Source organism: Mesoplodon mirus (genome assembly GCF_964341445.2).
Source record: "Mesoplodon mirus genome assembly, chromosome: 6".
Classification (NCBI taxonomy): domain Eukaryota; kingdom Metazoa; phylum Chordata; class Mammalia; order Artiodactyla; family Ziphiidae; genus Mesoplodon; species Mesoplodon mirus.
This window is the reverse complement of record NC_138982.1, coordinates 34,987,722-35,009,118: the sequence shown is the minus strand read 5'-3', so window position 1 is coordinate 35,009,118 and position 21,397 is coordinate 34,987,722. Positions and strand designations below refer to the sequence as shown.

The 21,397-nt window shown below is 37.7% G+C and overlaps 1 protein-coding gene across 4 annotated transcripts in view; it reads left to right on the top strand.

The window, feature by feature from the left end:
- Positions 1–21,397, top strand: part of UBXN7 (UBX domain protein 7) — a gene marked incomplete at its 5' end in the record, with an annotated part of 69,396 nt that overhangs the window by 4,828 nt on the left and 43,171 nt on the right. For 2 of the 4 annotated variants that reach the window (XM_082624867.1, XM_082624866.1), the window contains 3 exons: positions 73–180; positions 15,727–15,874; positions 18,545–18,612. In XM_082624867.1, coding sequence (XP_082480993.1) covers positions 15,753–15,874; positions 18,545–18,612 — 190 coding nt within the window. The remainder of the gene's footprint in view (positions 1–72; positions 181–15,726; positions 15,875–18,544; positions 18,613–21,397) is intronic. The other 2 variants (XM_082624868.1, XM_082624865.1) reach the window with 1 other exon arrangement.

The following is a 21,397-nucleotide window of genomic DNA, read 5'->3' as shown; positions in this document are numbered from 1 at the left end:
AGAAGAGTGACATCTGATGAGTCATATTGATGGCAGTTGAAGCTATAAAAGTGGATGTGTCCTTTGTTCCAGGACACAAAGCTGAAGGAACACTAACATCTAACAGACGGTAAAGAAGAAAGTACAGAGAAGGATCGGAAGAAACCAAAGATGTAGGAGGAAAACCAGGAGAATGTGATGGTACTTCAAACATTAGGAGTAGGGTAATATGTCAGATGTTATGTAGGCACTTTAGGAAACCAGAAATCATTGAATATTCACAGATTTTTCTTGGTTGGGGTTGGAAGACATCTTAGAAACCATATTGACCCATTTCTGAGTTAAAATGAGAAATTGAAGGCCCAGAGAAGTAAAGTGATTTAGGGTTATATGTCTAGGTCAGTGCTTCTCAAATTTATTTGTAGGAAAGGACCGCCCCCCCCTTTTAAAAAAAACTTCATAAACCAATACTTTAATTTTTCTCTCTCTTTTTTTTTTTTTTTTGGCTACGTCACACGTGGCTTGTGGGATCTTAGTTCCCTGACTAGGGATCGAACCCGGGTCCTCAGCAGTGAAAGGAGGGAATTCCCCATAGACTAATGCTTTAGTAAAAATGCAATAAAAATTAATTGTTTAAAAAATGAAATAAAAAGAACACATACAAAATATAAACCCAAATTCTGTTAAAATAAAGGGTATAATTTGCATACAGTAAAATTTAACTTTTTTAGTGTAGAGTTAAAGTTTTCATAAGTGCATGCAGTTGTAAAACCACAATAAAGATGCAGAACGGTTTTTTAAAAAAATAAATTTATTTATTTATTTATTTTTGGCTGCATTGGGTCTTGCTGTGTGCAGGCTTTCTCTAGTTGTGGCGAGTGGTGGCTACTCTTCATTGTGGTGCCTGGGCTTCTCATTGCGGTGGCTTCTCTTGTTGCAGAGCTCGGGCTCTAGGCGTGCAGGCTTCAGTAGTTGCGGCACATGGGCTCAGCAGTTGTGGCTCGCAGGCTCTAGAGCTCAGGCTCAGTAGTTAGGGCACACGTGCTTAGTTGCTCCGCAGCATGTGGGATCTTCCTGGACCAGGGATGGAACACGTATCCGCTGTATTGGCAGGCAGATTCTTAACCACTGCACCACCAGGGAAGTCCCCAAGATGCAGAACAGTTCTATCCTCAAAAATTTCCCCCTGGCCCTTTGTAGTCAATCCCTCCTCTCACCTGTAGCCTAACCTTTTTGTCTGTTCTTTTCCAGAATGTCATATAAATGGAATCACAGTATGTAGTTGGGCTTCTTTTGAGTCTGGCTTCTTTTATTTATCATACTGCGTTTGAGATTCATTCATGATGTTGTGGTATGAGTAGTTCCTTTTTATTGGTGAATAATATACCATTGTATGGATATACTACAATTTGTTTATCCATTCATTAAATGAATGGATAATTGTGTTGTTTCTTGTTTGGGAGATTATAAATAAAGCTGCCAAAAACATTAGTGTACAAGTGTGTGAATATACGTTTTCATTTCCTTTGGATAAATAGGAGTGGGATCATATGATAGATGTGTGACTTTAAGAAATTGTCATACTATTTTCCTAAGTTACTATTGATACATACACCATTTTGCATTTTGTCTTTCTATCTCTGACTTACTTCACTTGGTGTGATAACCTCTAGGTCCATCCATGTTGCTGCAAATGGCATTATTTCATCCTTTTTTATGGCTGAGTAATATTCCATTGTGTATATATACCACATTTTTATCCGTTCCTCTGTTGATGGACATTTAGGCTGCTTCCCTGTCTTGGCTATTGTCAGTAGTGCTGCAGTGAACAGTGGGGTACATGTATCCTTTCAAATTACGGTTTTATCCGGATATATGCCCAGGAGTGGGATTGCTGGATCATATGGTAGTTCTATTTTTAGTTTTTTAAGGAACTTCCATAGTGTTCTCCATAGTGCTTGTATATAAATTTAAAAAATATATATTTTCTATTCCTCAATACTTAAAAACTCCAGGATGGGAGACCAGTGAGGAGGTTGAACTTTCATCTTACTTCTTGCAACTGTCACCGACTCTCATTTCCTTGGTGGATAGTCTGTCTGGCTTTATTGTCATTTCTAGGGGAAGTGTAGAACCAAAAAGTTCTTTGTGTCCCTGTCATTTCTGTGCTCTATCCCTGTGGGGCAAGAAAGGGTCTGTAGAGGGATTTTTTTTCTTTTTAAAAAAAATCTCTGTGACTACCATACTTAGGTTCCTTGATAATAGTGAAGAGACTGTTCTTTCGGCATTGAAAATAGTGTAGAGAATAGGTATAAAGGACTACTAAAGTTTGAAATGTCTCTTGATTCTTCTTTCCAGCTGTGGTGGAAACATATACTGCATTACAGGTTTGGGGCAATTTTCTATACGACGTCATTAAAGGAGAAAGAGGGTGAACGAAGAGGCGGCAGCAAGGAGAGGGCCACTGGTAAATTGGGTGCCACAAGCTGGGTTAATGCCTTTGGTGCCATTAGCAAGCTAAAGCAGATGGAAGAAAAGGTAGTGGATAAATAAAAAGTGCATGTGGTGAGAAACAGTAAAGTGGGACTTCTGCCATAGATAGGGATTATGGGGTGTTACGGACTGAATTTTTGTGTCCTTCCCAAAATTCGTCTTTTGAAATCCTGAGCCCCCAGTGTGATGTTATTAGGAGGTGGAGCCTTTGGGAGGTGGTTAGGTCATGAGGGTGGAGTCCTTATGAATGGGATTAGTGTACTTAAAAAGGAGGCCCCAGAGAGCTATCTGGCCCCTTCCACCGTGTGAGTACACACGGAGAAGACAGCTGTCTTATCAACCAAGAAGTGGGCCTGCACCACACACCAAATCTGCTGGAGCCTGATCTTTGATTTCCCAACCTCCAGAACTGTGAGAGAGAAATGTTCGTTGTTTAAGCCACCCAGTCTATGGTATTTTTGTTACAGCAGCTGGAACAAACTAAGACACTGGGTTAGATTAAGCTATCCTGCTGCTCCCTATAATATTGAGACCTCAAAATAAGCCCATGAACAGGTTTACAGGTAGTTTAAATCTGCAAGTTTCTTTTAAAGGCCCCCCTCCCCCTTTTAAAAAAGACTTTTTCTTCATTCTGAATGTAATAAGAGAGAAGTTCAAATTTTTTACGGCTGACTCATCAAAAATTGTTATTACCTCTAAGTATATAGGTAAAACTTATAACTTGTTTAAATTTGTTCATCACTGTTCCTGTCCTCTATATCATTTAGCCCTCCTTACTTTTCCTTTGCCCTCTCAGTTAACCTTCTGTTCCTCTGTTTAGCTAAGTGGAAGTGTTGGCATTTTGGCTAGGACAGTTTCTTGTTCTGTAGGACTGTTCTGTTCACTGTAGAAGATTTAGCACTTGTATGAGTTTCCTGTGGCTGCTGTAACAAATTACCACAAACTGCATTGCTTAACACAGTTATTCTCTCAGTTTTGGAGGCCAGAAGTCTGAAATGAAGGTGTGAGAAGTCTTTAGGGGAGGGGAGACCTCTAAGTAGGTCTCTTAGTAGGTTTTCCAACCTACTAAGGCACCCCTGGCTTCTCTCCACTAAATGCCAGTAAGTGCTCCCATCCCCTAATCATGAAACACCAAAAATGGTGTCTCACATTTCTAGATGCCTCTACTACTTCCTGACATTAAGAACCATTGGAACCTTTAATTATCCTTCAGTTATCTTCTGTTTCTAAAACGATACTCTTGGGACCTCCCTGGTGGTGCAGTGGTTAAGACTCCACGCTCCCAATGCAAGGGGTCCGGGTTCGATCCCTGGTCAGAGAACTAGATCCCACATGCATGCAGCAACTAAGAGTTCGCATGCCACAACTAAGGAGCCCATGTGCCGCAACTAAGGATCTGGTGAGCCATAACAAAGGAGCCCGCGAGCCACAACTAAGGAGCCCTCCTGCTGCAACTAAGACCCAACACATCCAAATAAATAAATAAATGTTTTAAAAAATGGCATGTTCTTGGGCCCTACCCAGACCCTTCCAATTGGAGTGGGGGCAGGATCTATGTTTTAAAAAAAAAAAAGATACACTAAGTGATACAACAAGTGATAAACTAAGAATGCCTGATTATACAAGTACAGATGGCTCAGATAATTTGGCTTTATTTAAGAAAGTGAATGGTGTACTTTGCTTCTTGGGCCCCTCTCTAATACTGCCTTCTTCAGTCTTGCCAGGATTTAGCATGTGCTTCTTTTTTAAAAAATCTCATAAGTAGAGACCCCTTTTATGGAAAGCTCTTAGGTCACTATACTGACAAGCTCCAATGATGGAAGTTATCCTATCAGATTGTCAACAGATATATGATATGCTGCCTATAGTTTAGATTCTAGCACTAAATGGTTAAGTGAGGATTATAGATAAGAATGGCAGTTCTCACTTTGTTATACAGCAGAAACTAACACACCATTGTAAAGCAATTATACTCCAATAAAGATGTTTAAAAAGAGCAATTCTGAGCCTCGAGTGTTGACACCTTCTGCCCCCCAAAATATCACAGTTATTATTTCCTTTATTATAGCTTTATTTTTGTCTTAAAGTCATTCTCGGTATAATCCCTTTTAATAAATTCTGTTTTAATCTATAGTTCAGTATATCTCTGGAATACTCACCTATACTTTTATTACATTTTCCTGTGTTTCTACATCAGCTCTTTTTTGGGGGGGCCGCTTGCAGGATCTTAGTTCCCCCACCAGGGATTGAACCCAGGCCCCTGCAGTGAAAGGGCCAAGTCCTAACCACTGGACTGCCAGGGAATTCCCAGCAGTGGTCATTTTTAAGTTGAATTTCCTTATGAACAAATTTCAAAAGGAGTGAAGCAGCCAGGATTGGTTGCTATTATAGCAGAAGGGAGTTTCGATCCCGCATCAGCATGTTCTTTTTTTTAAAAATATTTATTTATTTATTTGGTTGTACTAAGTCTTAGTTGCAGCAATCAAGCTCCTTAGTTGCAGCACATGGACTCCTTAGTTGCAGCTTGCTGGCTCCTTTGTTGCAGCACACGGGCTCCTTAGTTGTGGCATGTGAACTCTTAGTTGTGGCATGCATATGGGATCTAGTTCCCTGGCCAGGGATCGAACCTGGACCCCCTGCATTGGGAGCACGTGGAGTCTTAACCACTACGCCACCAGGGAAGTCCCAGCATGTTGTTTGTGCCTTTTGTGGTGCTTTATTGCAGTGTGGTGAGCACCTAGAGAGACAAGAGCCAAAATGGTATAAACTCAGCCATTTAATTCTCTGAAAAGAAAAAGATCAGTAGATGTCATTCAGAAGCTAGTTTTAGGGTTTATTATGGGGCAAAGATAATAGTTCATGCATCTCTTGCTAGAATAAGCAGCCAGAGTAGTTTACATACAGGAACGTTTTAATTTTCAGGAGCTGCTATGTAGATAAATTAAAATGGTGGAGTACAATAGACACTGAACTTTTAGACTAGCATTTAAGAAATATAGTAATGTAACCAGTATAACTGGACACAATGTAAAAATATTAGAAAAGCACTGAAACAAAGCCTCAGGTTTTATGAGTAATGATATGGAAATTTTTCATCAAATTTGTGCTGATTTTGCCCCAAGAGTTTGTATTTAATTACCTAACACAGTTGGCTACTGGGGTATTTGAACTCTTCCTTTCCCTCAAAAAGTTGAATTTGTTTTTATTTTGAGATTTCACTTTTTTTTTTTTTTTTTGGCTGTGTTGGGTCTTTGTTGCTGCGTGCGGGCCTCCTCTAGTTGCGGCAAGCAGGAGCTACTCTTCGTTGCTGTGCATGGGCTTCTCATTGTGGTGGCTTCTCTTGTTGCGGAGTACAGGCTCTAGGCGCATGGGCTTCAGTAGTTGTGGCACAGGGCTCAGTAGTTGTGGCTCATGGGCTCTAGAGTGCAGGCTCAGTGGTTGTGGCGCCTGGGCTTAGTTGCTCTGCGGCATGTGGGATCTTCCCAGACCAGGGCTCAGACCCGTGTCCCCTGCATTGGCAGGCGGATCCTTAACCACTGCACCACCAGGGAAGTCCGAGATTTCACTTTTTTTTTTTTTTTTTTTTTTTTTTTGCTGTACGCGGGCCTCTCACTGTTGTGGCCTCTCCCGTTGCGGAGCACAGGCTCCGGACGCACAGGCTCAGCGGCCATGGCTCACGGGCCCAGCCGCTCCGCGGCATATGGGATCCTCCCAGACCGGGGCACGAACCCGTATCCCCTGCATCGGCAGGCGGACTCTCAACCACTGCGCCACCAGGGAGGCCCCCGAGATTTCACTTTTTTAAAGTGTTTCCTAATGGTGAGAATATAAGTCTGTATATACTAGAACTTGAGAACTTTTAATTTTTTTAATTATTTTATTTTTACTGAAGTATAGTTAGTTTTTACAATGTTGTGTTAGTTTCTGGTGTACAGCAAAGTGATTCAGTTATACATACATATATATATTATTTTTCTTATTCTTTTCCATGATAGTTTATTACAAGATATTGAATATAGTTCCTTATGCTATGCAGTAGGACCTTATTGCTTATTTTATATATAGTATAGAATTTGAGAACTTTTGGTTCAGCTTGACTGAGGACTTATGGAGAGAGAACTGGTTTGAGAAAAGTGAGAACTGGCCAGTTCAGTGAGGTTTTTTTTTTTTTGCGGTACGCGGGCCTCTCACTGTTGTGGCCTCTCCCGTTGCGGAGCACAGGCTCTGGACACGCAGGCTCAGCGGCCGTGGCTCACGGGCCCAGCCGCTCCACGGCATGTGGGATCTTCCCAGACCGGGGCACGAACCCGTGTCCCCTGCATCGGCAGGCAGACTCTCAACCACTAAGCCACCAGGGAAGCCCTCAGTGAGTTTTTAAAGTCTGTAAGATAGAAGAGCTAGCAGAGACAAGGATACAGATAAGGCCCTGTGGAAAAGTAGTATCCGTTCCTGTATATACTTCAGGGTGAGGAGGGAGGGGGAAGGTCCGCAACTTAACAGGTGGGTATTTGGTGTGTTGTCAAGAAAAATGAGGGGACTGGGACTTCCCCGGTGGTGCAGTGGTTAAGAATCCGCCTGCCAGTGCAGGGGACATGGGTTCAAGCCCTGGTCCGGGAAGATCCCACATGCCGTGGAGCAGCTGAGCCTGTGCACCACAACTGCTGAAGCCCACACCCCTAGAGCCCGTGCTCTGGAAAGAGAAGCCACCGCAGTGAGAAGCCCACACACCGCAACTAGAGAAAGCCTGCATGAAGCAATGAGGACCCAACCCCAACGCAGCCAAAAATAAAAAAAAAATAAAAAAACAAAAAAACGAGAAGAAGACTGAGGGGAGTGATTTGACTGCTGTCAGTCTCCACGTCATACAGAGGCGTGGCATTGCAAAGTACCACCAAGTGATCTGCCTAGGTTCCAAAAACATCTGCACCTGGAGGGAAAGGTACAGAGGTGAGACGAAAGCAGAAGGGTATAAAATAGGAGCAGCTTATAAGGGCCAAATCTTGTGTGCAGCTCAAGAGAGGTGAAAAGTTTTCCAGTCCGCAGTGCAGAACTGTTGAAACAGGGGAGATAATCAAATTTACATTCTTTTGCAATGTAGGAGGTATATCAAAAGGAGCATGACCAAGAGCAAAGAAATGTGATAGTTCATGTAAGAGATGTTGAAGGCATGAACAAAGAGTATAGCAGTGGACATAGAACAGTATGGATAGGGGTGTTGTTAATTAGATGGGAGCTGTAGGATTTGTTGGTTGACTGATGGGCTGTGTGCAGTTGAAGAGAGAATAGTGGAGGAAAGTTTCTCAATTTTGAGTACTATATGAAGCCCTTTTAAAGAAAAAACATCCCTGGTCCTATGTAACTTAAATTACCATATATACCCAGATATAAGGCACACCCCAAATAAAAGGCAATTCTGTATTTGTCCAGTTCCCAAAAAAGATTTTTGACTAACATAAATATGTAAATTTCTGGAGATTTAAGTGAAATGACTGATGCTTTTTTATAATGTTACTTATTGAGTTAACATTAAATCACAATATTGTATATTAATGTTTTTTTCCAGTCATGTTCCATGAAATAATTTTGTTCTTTTTTTTGTTTTTTACTAGCATTTAGATATGTCTTTGTCAGCTTTCTGACAAAGCTGTAGCTGCTCAATATCATCTGACAGATTTTTGGAGCATGTGATTTTCACTTTATGTTGTTTGAGTTATAGCACATTTAAAATTTGTATATGATGCTTTCACTGGACATTTCATCTGAAGTTCATTTATCCTAAATACCCATTTGCTATTTGTGATTTCCACAGTGTAACCATATTGCTTTGTAAATGAAATTTAAAACATAAATATATGCGGTTTAAAATTCAAAGGATAGGGGAATTCCCTGGTGCTCCAGTGGTTAGAACTCGGCGCTTTCACTGCCAGGGTCCGGATTTAATCCCTGGTCGGGGAACTAAGATCCCACAAACGTGTGGCACAGCCAAGAGGAAAAAAATTCAAAGGATATAGAAGGGTTGTTTTGGCTGAAGTCTGGCCTTTCTTTCCCCAGTGTACTAACTGGTTAGCTGAAGTACTATGAGATAGTTTTAAGTCAGTTTATTAGATATTGATCACATGCAAGCGAACATGACGTTAGATGCTGGAATACCAAGACAAAAATCAACCCCTGTGTTCAAGAAGCTCCTGCTCTTTTGGAGGAACTAGAAATTAAACAAGTATTTACTGCTTAGTAATATGTCCATGTATGTAATAGAAGAGTATCACAGTGGTGGGAGTGGGGAGGAGGTAGTGTAGAGAATGCTTAGCACAGGAATTGAAAAAAGTAACACTTACGGTGATCCTTGAGCATGCGTGAACTAGATGAAGGGGGAGATAAAGGGAATAAGGACTTTCCAAGCGTGTAATTTGGTGTGACTGTACTGAATTGCATAGGATGGAGAAGAGGAGAGGAAAAGCCAGAGAGATAAGCTGAGGTCTGATCACAGAGGACTCGCCAGATCAAAAGAACTTTGGAATTTATACTGTGGGTGTCAGAGAGCTATTAAAGAATTTAAACTGTGTGTGTGTGTTTGTATTTGTGTGTGATAATCACACTTGTATTTTGGAACATAACTTCAGCAGCAAGGTGGAAGATAGAATGATGATCAGTTAGGAGCCTATTGTAGTAATCCAGGTAAGAAGAATTAAGGACTTGATTTTAAAGCCTTAGAGATAATAGTAGAGAAGAGAAAACAAATGAAAGATATTAAAGAGTAGAGTCAGCAGTTCATTTCTGGCAGTAGGACTAAACGAGAGAGATACCATGAGTAACCCTCCCACGTGAGGAAAATCCTGAATAAAATTTTTTTTAAAGTCTTTCAAAATGTATCATTGGGCTGGCAAGAAAGTAAAGAATATTCAGAAGCTAAAAATGAAATGAAATTGGAAATGAGATGTTAGCGAGGTTTAAAGTAAGCTTTCACCCGGGTTGAATCTGCCCGAACTGGATGGCTTTGAACTTCTCTTTTGATGGCATCAGAGGGCACAGGAAACAAGCTTGCAGCCTTCCTAAGGAGAGGAATCTGAAAGGAGAACCCTCCCATACATGAAGCTGGGACCTTGGCATTTGGGGAGTGGCAGGAGAAATCTTCACTGAGAATTTATAACAAGGGTCCTTACAGAGTCACATTTCCCATGTGGTTTCATAAAACTTCAAGTCAAGAATGTATTTTATTTTATTTAAAAAAAAATTTTTTAAGAACTAACATTTAGTATTTATTTATTATTTTTGGCTGCGTTGGGTCTTTGTTGCTGCTCACAGGCTTTCTCTAGTTGCGGCAAGCGGGGGCTGCTCTTCGTTGTGGTGCACGAGCTTCTCATTGCAGTGGCTTCTCTTGTGGAGCACGGGATCTAGGCGTGAGGGCTTCAGTAGTTGTGGCACATGGGCTCAGTAGTTGTAGCGAGCAGGTTCTAGAGTACAGGCTCAGTAGTTGTGGCTCACGGGCTTAGTTGCTCCGTGGCATGTGGGATCTTCCCGCACCAGGGCTCGAACCCGTGTCCCCTGCATTGGCAGGCGGATTCTTAACCACTGCGCCACCAGGGAAGCCCCAAGAATGTATTTTAAATAGTCTGTGTTTGGTGGTGCTTTCAGGTACCTTACAAAATCTATCAAGTTATCTTCTCTTAGGAGGGATGTACCTTCAACCCAGCCTCCAAAAATCTACAGATTAAAATTCCAAGCCACTTGAGATCATAGTCAAAAAAAAATCACAAAGTGCACACAAAAACATTGCATAGTGAGCAAGAGCCAGCAGAAACGAGACAGTGACCTCTAGAAACTGCAGAAAGCTTATATTTTGTCTTCGTAATTCCAGTAAGTTTGATTAATATATTAGAAGAAATGAAAAGAAATATGAGTATGAAGTAAGGGTCTCTGAAACATGACTAGGCAGATTAGGAAACAAAAACCCCAGAACTTCTAGTTACAAAAAATTAACTAAAATTAAAAGCTCATGAACAGGTAAAAAACAAATTGGCACAGCATAGAATGAAGAGTTCTAACATACATCTAATTGGAGTTCCAGAAGGACATAAGTGTGAATGGAGGAGTAAGGTAATTTTTATTTATTTATTTATTTCTAACATCTTCATTGGAGTATAATTGCTTTACAGTGGTGTGTTAGTTTCTGCTGTATAACAAAGTAAATCAGCTGTACGTATACATATATCCCCATATCTCCTCCCTCTTGGGTCTCCCTCCCACCCTCCCTATCCCACCCCTCTAGGTGGTCACAAAGCACTGAGCTGCTTTCCCTGTGCTATGGGGCTGCTTCCCACCAGCTATCTGTTTTACATTTGGTAGTGTATATATGTCCATGCCACTCTCTCACTTTGTCCCAGCTTAACCTCCCCCTTCCCCGTGTCCAGCTTAACCTTCCCCTTCCCCTTCCCCGTGTCCTCAAGTCCATTCTCTACATCTGCATCTTTATTCCTGTTGTGCCCCTAGGTTCTTCAGAACAGTTTTTTTTTTTTTAGATTCCATATATAAGTGTTAGCATACTGTATTTGTTTTTTCTCTTTCTGACTTACTTCACTCTGTATGACAGTCTCTAGGTCCATCCACCTCACTACATATAACTCAATTTCGTTTCTTTTTATGGCTCAGTAATATTCCATTGTATATATGTGCCACATCTTCTTTATCGATTCATCTGTAGATGGACACTTAGGTTGCTTCCATGTCCTGGCTATTGTAAATAGAGCTGCAATGAACATTGTGGTACATGACTCTTTTTGAATTATGATTTTCTCAGGGTATATGCCCAGTAGTGGGATTGCTGGGTCATATGATAGTTCTATTTTTAGTTTTCTAAGGAACCTCCATACTGTTCTCGAGAGTGGTTGTGTCAGTTTACATTCCCACAAGCAGTGCAAGAGGGTTCCCTTTTCTCCGCACCCTCTCCAGCATTTATTGTTTGTAGATTTTTTGATGATGGCCATTCTGACCTGTGTGAGGTGATACCTTATTGTAGTTTTGATTTGCATCTCTCTGATGATTAGTGATGTTGAGCATCCTTTCATGTGTTTGTTGGCAATCTGTATATCTTCTTTGGAGAAATGTCTTTCTAGGTCTTCTGCCCATTTTTGGATTGGGTTGTTTGGGTTTTTTTTGATACTGAGCTGCATGAGCTGCCTGTATATTTTGGAGATTAATCCTTTGTCGGTTACTTTGTTTGCAAATATTTTCTCCCATTCTGAGAGTTGGCTTTTCGTCTTGTTTATGGTTTCCTTTCGTATGCAAAAGCTTTTAAGTTTCATCAGGTTCCATTTGTTTATTTTTGTTTTTATTTCCATTTCTCTAGGAGGTGGGTCAAAAAGGATCTTGATGTGATGTATGTCGTAGAGTGTTCTGCCTATGTTTTCCTCTAAGAGTTTTATAGTGTCTGGCCTTACATTAGGTCTTTAATCCATTTTGAGTTTATTTTTGTGTATGGTTTTAGGGAGTGTTCTAATTTCATTCTTTTACATGTAGGTGTCCAGTTTTCCCAGCACCACTTATTGAAGAAGTTGTTTTTTCTCCATTGTATATTCTTGCCTCCTTTATCAAAGATAAGGTGACCATATGCGTGTGGGTTTATCTCTGGGCTTTCTATCCTGTTCCATTGATCTATATTTCTGTTTTTGTGCCAGTACCATACTGTCTTGATTATGGTAGCTTTGTAGTATAGTTTGAAGGCAGGGAGCCTGATTCCTCTAGCTCCGTTTTTCTTTCTCAAGAATGCTTTGGCTATTTGGAGTCTTTTGTGTTTCTATACAAACTGTGAATTTTTTTTGTTCTAGTTCTTTGAAAAATGTCATTGGTAGTTTGATAGGGATTGCATTGAATCTGTAGATTGCTTTGGGTAGTATAGTCATTTTCACAGTGTTGATTCTTCCAATCTAAGAACATGGTATATCTCTCCATCTGTTTGTATCATCTTTAATTTCTTTCATCAGTGTCTTATAGTTTTCTGCATACAGGTCTTTTGTCTCCTTAGTTAGGTTTATTCTTAGGTATTTTATTCTTTTTGTTCCAGTGGTAAATGGGAGTGTTTCCTTAATTTCCTTTCAGATTTTTCATCATTAGTATATAGGAATACTAGAGATTTCTATGCATTAATTTTTTATCCTGCTACTTAACTAAATTCATTGGTTAGCTCTAGTAGTTTTCTGGTAGCATCTTTGGGGTTCTCTGTATAGTATCATGTCACCCACAAACAGTAACAGTTTTACTTCTTCTTTTCCAATTTGGATTCCTTTTATTTATTTTTCTTCTCTGATTGCTATGGCTAAAACTTCCAAAAATATATTGAATAATAGTGGTGAGACTGGGCAGCCTTTTCTTGTTCCTGATCTTAGTGGAAATGGTTTCAGTTTTTCACCGTTGAAAACGATGTTGGCTGTGGGTTTGTCATATGTGGCCTTTATTATGTTGAGGTACGTTCCCTCTATGCCTACTTTCTGGAGGGTTTTTATCATAAATGAGTGTTTAATTTTGTTGAAAGCTTTTTCTGTATCTATTGAGGTGATTATATGGTTTTTCTCCTTCAATTTGTTAATATGGTTTATCACATTGATTTGCATATATTGACGAATCCTTGCATTCCTGGGATGAACACCACTTAATCATGGTGTATGATCCTTTTAATGTGCTGTTAGATTCTGTTTGCTAGTATTTTGTTGAGGATTTTTGCATCTGTGTTCATCAGTGATATTGGTCTGTAGTTTTCTTTTCTGTGACCTCTTCATCTGTTTTTGGTATCAGGGTGATGGTGCCCTCTTAGAATGACTTTGGGAGTGTTCCCCCCTGTGCTATATTTTGGAAGAGTTTGAGAAGGACAGGTGTTAGCTCTTCTCTAAATGTTTGATAGATTTTGCCTGTGAATCCATCTGGTCCTGAAGTTTTGTTTGTTGGAAGATTTGTAATCACAGTTTCAGTTTCAGTGCTTGTGATTGGTCTGTTTATATTTTCTATTTCTTCCTGGTCCAGTCTCGGAAGGTTGTGCTTTTCTAAGAATTTGTCCATTTCTTCCAGGTTGGCCATTTTATTGGCATATAGTTGCTTGTAGTAATCTATCATGATCCTTTGTATTTCTGCCGTGTCAGTTGTTACTTCTCCTTTTTCATTTCTAATTCTAGTGATTTGAGTCTTCTCCCTTTTTTTCTTGATGAGTCTGGCTAGTGTTTTATCAATTTTGTTTATCTTAAAGAACCAGCTTTTAGTTTTATTGATCTTAGCTGTTGTTTCCTTCATTTCTTTTTCATTTATTTCTGATCTGATCTTTATGATTTCTTTCCTTCTGCTAACTTTGGGGGTTTTTTGTTCTTCTTTTCTCTAATTGCTTTAGGTGTAAGGTTAGGTTGTTTATTTGAGATGTTTCTTGTGTCTTGAGGTAAGATTGTATTGCTATAAACTTCCTCTTAGAACTGCTTTTGCTGCATCCCATAGGTTTTGGGTCGTTGTGTTTTCATTGTCATTTGTTTCTAGGTATTTTTTGATTTCCTCATTGATCTCTTGGTTATTTAGTAGTGTACTGTTTAGCCTCCATGTGTTTGTATTTTTCACAGATTTTTTTTCCTGTAATTGATATCTAGTCTTATAGCATTGTGGTTGGAAAAGATACTTGATACGATTTCAATTTTCTTAAATTTACCAAGGCTTGAATTGTGACCCAGGATAAGATCTATCCTGGAGAATGTTCCACGAGCACTTGAGAAGACAGTGTATGCTGTTGTTTTTGGATGGAATGTCCTATAAATATCAATTAAGTCCATCTTGTTTAATGTATCATTTAAAGCTTGTGTGGTAATTTTTAAATAGAAATGTCTGAGAATTTTTCAGAACTGATAAATGAGAACAGTCCTTATGGTGGAAGTCCAGTGAATCCCAAGGAGAATAAATAAAATCAGCCCCAGGAAATAGCATGAAACTGCAGAAGACCAAAGACAGAGAAGATCTTAAAAGCAACTAGAGAGAAACAACAGATTGGTATAAAAAGGTTTTTCTTTAGTCTGGCAACTTACTTCTCAGAAGCAACAACAGAAGACACTGGAATGCTATATTCAGTGTACTGAGAGAAAATAGCTGTCAGCCTTAGAAAAGAATATCCAGTGGTGAAACTGTCTTTCAGGAACAATAGCAAAATAAAGGCATTGTCAGACCAAGAAAACACAAAAAACAAACAAAAAACCACACACACACCCACAGCCTTCACTGCAGGAGACTCTTAAAGGACACAGTTGAGGCAGAAGGAAGGTCATCCCAAGTGGAAAGCCTAAGATGGTTTTTTTTTCCCTTTTTATTTTTTTTTCTTTTTCATTGTGGTTTATTACAGGATATTGAATATAGTTTCTTGTGACCTGAGATGCTTTTTAATGACCACAAAATGTCCCACCAAATAGATTTACAATTTAGACTCTACTACTATTAGACATTTATGTTATCTATAGTTTTTCAATTTTAACTGAAGCTATACTGGACATATGTATAGATATGTTTATACATGTGTTTTATATAGGTTTATTTAGACTAGATTTATGTAGATTTATTTAGACTTTATATTGATTTATGTAGATTTATTTAGACCACACGCCCAAATTACTGGGTCAAAAAAGTAACAGGCATTATGTTTCTTGATGCATGTTATAAAATTGATTTGTTAAAGGGCTTTACCAGTTTACATTGCATCAAACAGATTATGCTTGCTTTACTGTACAAGTGAGTGCGTGATAGGGCCAGTTTTAAATGATGAAGGTTGACATTTCTTACCAAATTTTGACTTAGTTATATCTTTGACAAAAAGTCCCATCTCCCTTCTCTCCCATTGTTATTAAAGTGTTTCCTTTCTTATAGAAGTAGAAATTGGTAACTGAATGCATTCTTTCTAACAAAGTATTTCTAACTTTCTAGAGCGTAGTCTTTCATTTTCTTTTTCAGTTTATTAACAGATATATAGTCGGCCCATATAAAGAAATGGCAAATAAATGTTTTATTTAGTTTTTGTTTTATCATGAAGGAAGACAACTATTTTTAATGCTGCTGCTTTCTTTTCTAGCTCTGTATATTTCATAGTAATCAGCCAACAAGCATAGAAGTAAACAGTTTTTGTTTTAAAAATCATTCATTCTAAAGAGGGAAAAGTACTATTTGCTTGGGAATTCTGTATTCTAATGTGAACTGAATGTAAGAAGGTGTCTTTTTTTCAACTTTTTTCTTGTTTTTATACTATTTCAGGTGCAAGTGAAAGTGTAGGGAAACATATGCTTGAAGCCTGCAACAATAATCTGGAGATGGCAGTCACTATGTTTTTGGATGGTGGAGGAATCGCTGAAGAGCCAAGTACCAGTTCAGCAAGTGTCTCCACTGTCAGACCACACACAGAGTATGAGCTTATTATTTATTATTGGGAGCTACCCCCTGCCAAAATTGAGCAGTTACATTTTTACATGTTAGGTTAATTCTCTGTTTTGAACAAATTAAAAGTTGAAAGCATCTGAAAGTGTCAGGTGAAAATTTTTATACTTATATGCTTTAAGTTCTTTACAGCACTGTCAAGTCTGTTATTTAATCCTCAGAAGAACCCTATAGGCTGGCATTATTATCCACATTTTACAGAGGAAGCAGAAAGATAGCCATTTCCCCAAGCTATACCGCAATTAAGTAGCAGATATAGAAGGAAAGTCCAATAAAGCTCAGATTTCCCAATTCTGGATTTCCTACATTGTCCCAGGAAAGTTTTGAGTTGTCATGAAAAAATTTTTGAAGAAAATTTATGCCTTAAATAGCTACATGTCGTTAATCTTTAGAGGCACATTCAGCATGTAGAACTGTAATATATAGAGAATAGTAACAGATGATAAATACATTTGGTGTTTTCTGCCCTTTACATTTGATACCAATGAGAGTTTGAAATGAATATCTGTTAAGCAAAATTCCAGTAGTCTTTGGAAAATATTAGAGATGAATGCTACTCAAATGAAAAACATTGATTTTTTAGTCAAAATTTCAAAGATCCTTAAATGAGATTTTAATACTCATAGCCATTTATAATTCTTTAGTGTTTACAACATGAGATACTAAATAAGAAGAATCCCCTTAAATAGGAATAGGCAAAAACATGGATTTTATTTTTACTAAATTAGATTTAAAAAGCTAAATAAACATTCAGGACATGATTGCCTCTTTTTTTTTTTATCTAGTTTCAAATTCTAGAGTAATATTGTTTCCCCACAAAGTGTGAACTCTAGAGGTTATTATTTATATTTTATATAAGTTTTTTCCTATCGATGTTGGCTGTGTATTTCAAGTTTGATAGCCCAATCTCCACCAACATAACTCAAATCTTTAATGGAAATCAATATGAAAACATGATTTAGTTTACATTCACTTGAATAACAGGCATTCATAGCTGATTTGGGGGGACATATCAGTCCTCACTGCCCCAAGTTTTCTTAATTGTACTTAAAAATAGTTTTGATTAATGAATGTCTTTTCCTGCTGAATTACATTATAATTTGACTTAGATTATTTGTATTACTAATTGATTAACATTTGATAGTGGCACCTACTTCCTAAACTATAGTTTTCTTTCTTTACAGTTCACCTTCTGTTCCATTCTTCCATTTTGTTGGGTAGCTAGCAGTCTTGGAATAGATGACCTCAAATATGTAGTAATCAAGTCTTTCTGTATAGGGACTACTAATTAAGCCATCACCCTAATTGATGTATTTCATCAGATTAAGGCTTGTTTCTTGAGTAATTAAATTGCTTTAGATTGAGATAACTTTGTACACACACACACACACACACACAGAGTAAGGTGAATTATACCAATAATGGAAAGATCTATTCAGGTAAAAGATGTGTTTGAAGTTTTTAGTTTTGCTAGGATAATGGCCTATTTCTCTTTGGTGAAAGAGATTTAATAGAGCGTCCTCTTAGAGACACATTGTCTGTTTCTTTAGAGTATTGCAGTTCTGTGTGTGAGCAGTGACTGAAATCCAGTAGGAAAGAGTGCTTAACATAATTTTGAATTATCCTTTATTCTTCACTCATTTGGCTTATTGTAGATTTCTTTGTTTAACTAGTTGTTCTTTGATTACAGGATGTTAGTTTTTGTTGACAAATGAGTATTGATACCGTATTAAATAAAGTATGTTTTGAAGTTTCAACTTTTAGGTGTCAAAAACAGGACCTTAAGCTCAGTTATTACTATTAGAAACACCTGAATGAAAAACATTAGGCCTAACATAAATTAATATTTATTATAAGGGGAGCATATTAAATTTGAAACTTAATCTTTCTTGCTATGAGCGTTTATCAGCAGAGTTTCGTATTTGAGTTAAAACTAAAATAATTAAACTGATATATAAAGGGATATACACCATTTTTACAGCATATTTTAAATGAGTATTGTTCACTAGAAGAGATGGATTATTAGTAAACCCTCTGGAGGTAAACTTTGAAGAGTTTTTAGGCTTCTAAAGGAGTATTTTTTCTGTTTTATATATGTTAGTGTCTATTTAATAAATAATCCAAGGGTACTACCTTTGTTAGCCAACTTCATAAGTAGCATAAAATTAACTGCTTGTTTAAGCTTATTTGAATATATTTGTGATTTAATTATCTATTATTTGATGTAGTGTTGAGGTAATATTGCTTTTATTAAGCTCATATTTTCCATTAATTTTTTACCTGAATTGTGTGTGTGTGTGTGTGTGTGTGTGTGTGTTTGTAAATTTCCTATCTTTTTTTTTCTAAAGAATTTAGGGCAGGGAACTTAGAGGAGAAATATTTTTTATTTTTCTGTTTGTTCTCTTTCTTTATAAACCCATTTGCAATATCTATGCCAGGTACTTTATTCCAGTTCATCTCTATATGGAAATCATCTGACAGTCATTTATCATAATTTAATGTGGTTCCTAAAAGTCACTATATCTGTTGTTCATTTTATTTGTTAATTTGAATGTGTTCACAATAGTTACAGTAAGAATAGGTAGCAGAAAACAGTTTTCACTTGGATATTTTCCCACTTTTTTTTTTTTTTTAATAGAGAGGAAGTCCGTGCCCCAATTCCTCAAAAGCAGGAAATATTGGTGGAACCAGAACCTTTATTTGGTGGTAAGTTTACCTTTTTTCCTTAGCTTTATTTGACTTTATTGTTGTCTTCAGGATTTTAATGAAGCTATCAAAAGATATGAAGGCTTGCTCAGAGATTGTTACTTCAAGTAGAGTTGATTCTTATCTTGTAATTCTGTACTCCCTCAGGAAAGTTGCACAGTTGGCTCTTTCCGAGGAGGGAGCCAGATTAAAAAGTTGATAGTTGTTGCAGAACGCCAAAAGGAGGAGAATAAGCAAAAGGAACTGCTGCCTTAAAATGGAAACAAATCTATCATTAGATAAAAGACTGATTATTTTTTGTTTTTTGGGTACCCACTTGACTGCCATATCCTTACTGTCTTGATATGCTGTACCTTCACTCTTTTTTAATTTCTAGAAGTGCTGTTCTTGTATTGAAAAAAGGAGGAAGTAATCCCTAATCCATGCAAAAAACAGTGATATCAATCTGGGGTGCATAGAGAAGATAGTAGAAAATGGAACATTTAATCAAATTTAAAGAAAATTTATAGTTTTATTTTAATAAGCATAGTTTTATTTTAATATTTACCTTTTGTGAGCCAGATATTTTAGGCATTAACAGGTATATTAAAAAACAGAAGATAGGGGACTTCCCTGGTGGTCCAGTGGTTAAGACTCTGCATTTCCAGTGCAGTGGGCACGGGTTCAATCCCTGGGTGGGGAACTAAGATCCCGCATGTCATGCAGCATGGGCAAAAAAAAAAAAAAAATTAAAAAAACAAAAAGACCCCCCAGCCGATGAAGTTATGATTTGGTTGGGTAGACAGAGACATAGAAATGTATATTGTATATATTGAGAACAGCAGTGCAGAGAAATAGGCCTATAAAAAGTTTCATAGGTAAACTAAAGAAGAAATAAATTGTAAGAAAAGGATGAAGAAAATTACATAAACCATATCTTTTGATTTGAAAAAGCAACTTAGTTGAGAGTTTTAAGATTGATTTTTAACTTGGGAGCTTTGGAGTTTACTGTAGAAAGGAATAAAGAATATACTTTCCAGATTCAGAAATAAAGATGGGAGGAAGAAAACAATAAGGTCTGAATATTGAAATATAATGTGTGCTTTCTGAACTGTTCAATTTAGCTAGTCATTGTGCCTTTAATATACCAGAGGTAATAAAGCATTGTTCATGTTTTTTTTTTTTCATATAAATGTTATAGATTTTGGAGCTGAGGAATGCCCTTGGAAGCTTTATCTTTCCTTTATTGCAAGGAATAAAGGCAAGATCTTTGAGTGGGGAAGACTACAGCAAATGGATTCTGTGCTATTTTACTGTTTAACAGAGGCAAAAGAGTTCCCATTTGAAACTCCACTTTCTTCCTTCTACATCTGGTTTGGTGAGGGGGGTGAGAATGACTTTATATAGTTAGGGAGTCAGTCCTAACTTTCATTATTAGACCTTATTATAACTTTGAAAAGGTTTTTGGAGAACTATTTTCTTCTTTGGGATAGTATCAATTTTTAAATAAATAAATAAATAAATAATTTTGGCTGCGTTGGGTCTTCGTGTGGCGTGCAGGCTCTAGAGCATGTGGGCTTATTAGTTGTGGCGTGCGGGCTCTCTAGTAGTGGTATGTGGGATCTTAGTTCCCTGACCAGGGATCGAACCCAGGTCCCCTGCATTGGGAGAGCGGAGTCTTAACCACTGGACCACCAGGGAAGTCCCTGGGATAGTATTGATTTAAAGTGTGATTCTCAAAGTGTGGTCTGGGAGTCCCTGATGCCCTTTCAGTGGGTCTGTAAGATCAAAACTGTTTTCATAATAATACTAACAAGTTATTTGCTTTTTTCACTGTGTTGACATTTGGGCTGATAATTCAGAAGTAGTGATGGGTCATACTGCTGCATCTTAATTGAATCAGGACAGTGGCACCAAACTGCTACTATTTGTTGAATTCTTCACTGACACACGCTTGCAGTTTAAAAAAAAAAAAAAGCCAAAGCAATAAAAATTAATTTCATTTGATCTTGATCCACATTTTTAAACTATTCTGTTTGATGAAATAGGATGTGTGCATAAAGCACTTCTGCATACTGAAGTACTCTGGTTACTTTAAGGTGAAACACTTGTACAGTTGTTTGAATTGAAAGCAAAACTAGCTGCTTTTTTTATGGAACATTATTTTTCTTGAAAGATTACTGACAAACTATAGTTATTTAGACTTAAACATTTGGCCGACATTTTCTTGAATGTGAACAAAGCCTGTTAACTGCTTCAAGGCAAACAACTGACATTATTTGTTGCCAGTGATTTAAGAAAAGAAAAAAGGCTTTCAGGCAGAACTTAGAATTTTAGAAAGTTTATGTGCATGATTGTGAGCTTGATAGCTTCCCAGTACTTAAAGGCTTTTTGATGAGGTTAGCAGTGACATTAACAGATGGTGATTTTTTTTTAATATCGTATGATGAAATGGTCAGTATTTGGAATATTTGCATAACTCAGTGAACAAGTATTTTCAAATGACCAAAGCACAATATTACAAAATTGTGCATGGGTGAAAGATCTATTCGGATCTATATGTAAGTATCTGTGTACGCAATATAGATTAGATATCTATTGCTGTTTAACAAATCGCTTCAAAATTTAGCTTCCTGAAACAACAAACATTTGTTATATCACCATTTCTGTGGGTCAGGAATCCAGGTGTGGCTTAGTTGGGCGCCTCTGTTTAGGGTCTCTCACAGGGTATAATCAAGGTGTCAGCCAGGGCTACAATCATCTCAGAGCGTGACTAGAGGAAGATCTAAGTTTACTCACGTGGCTG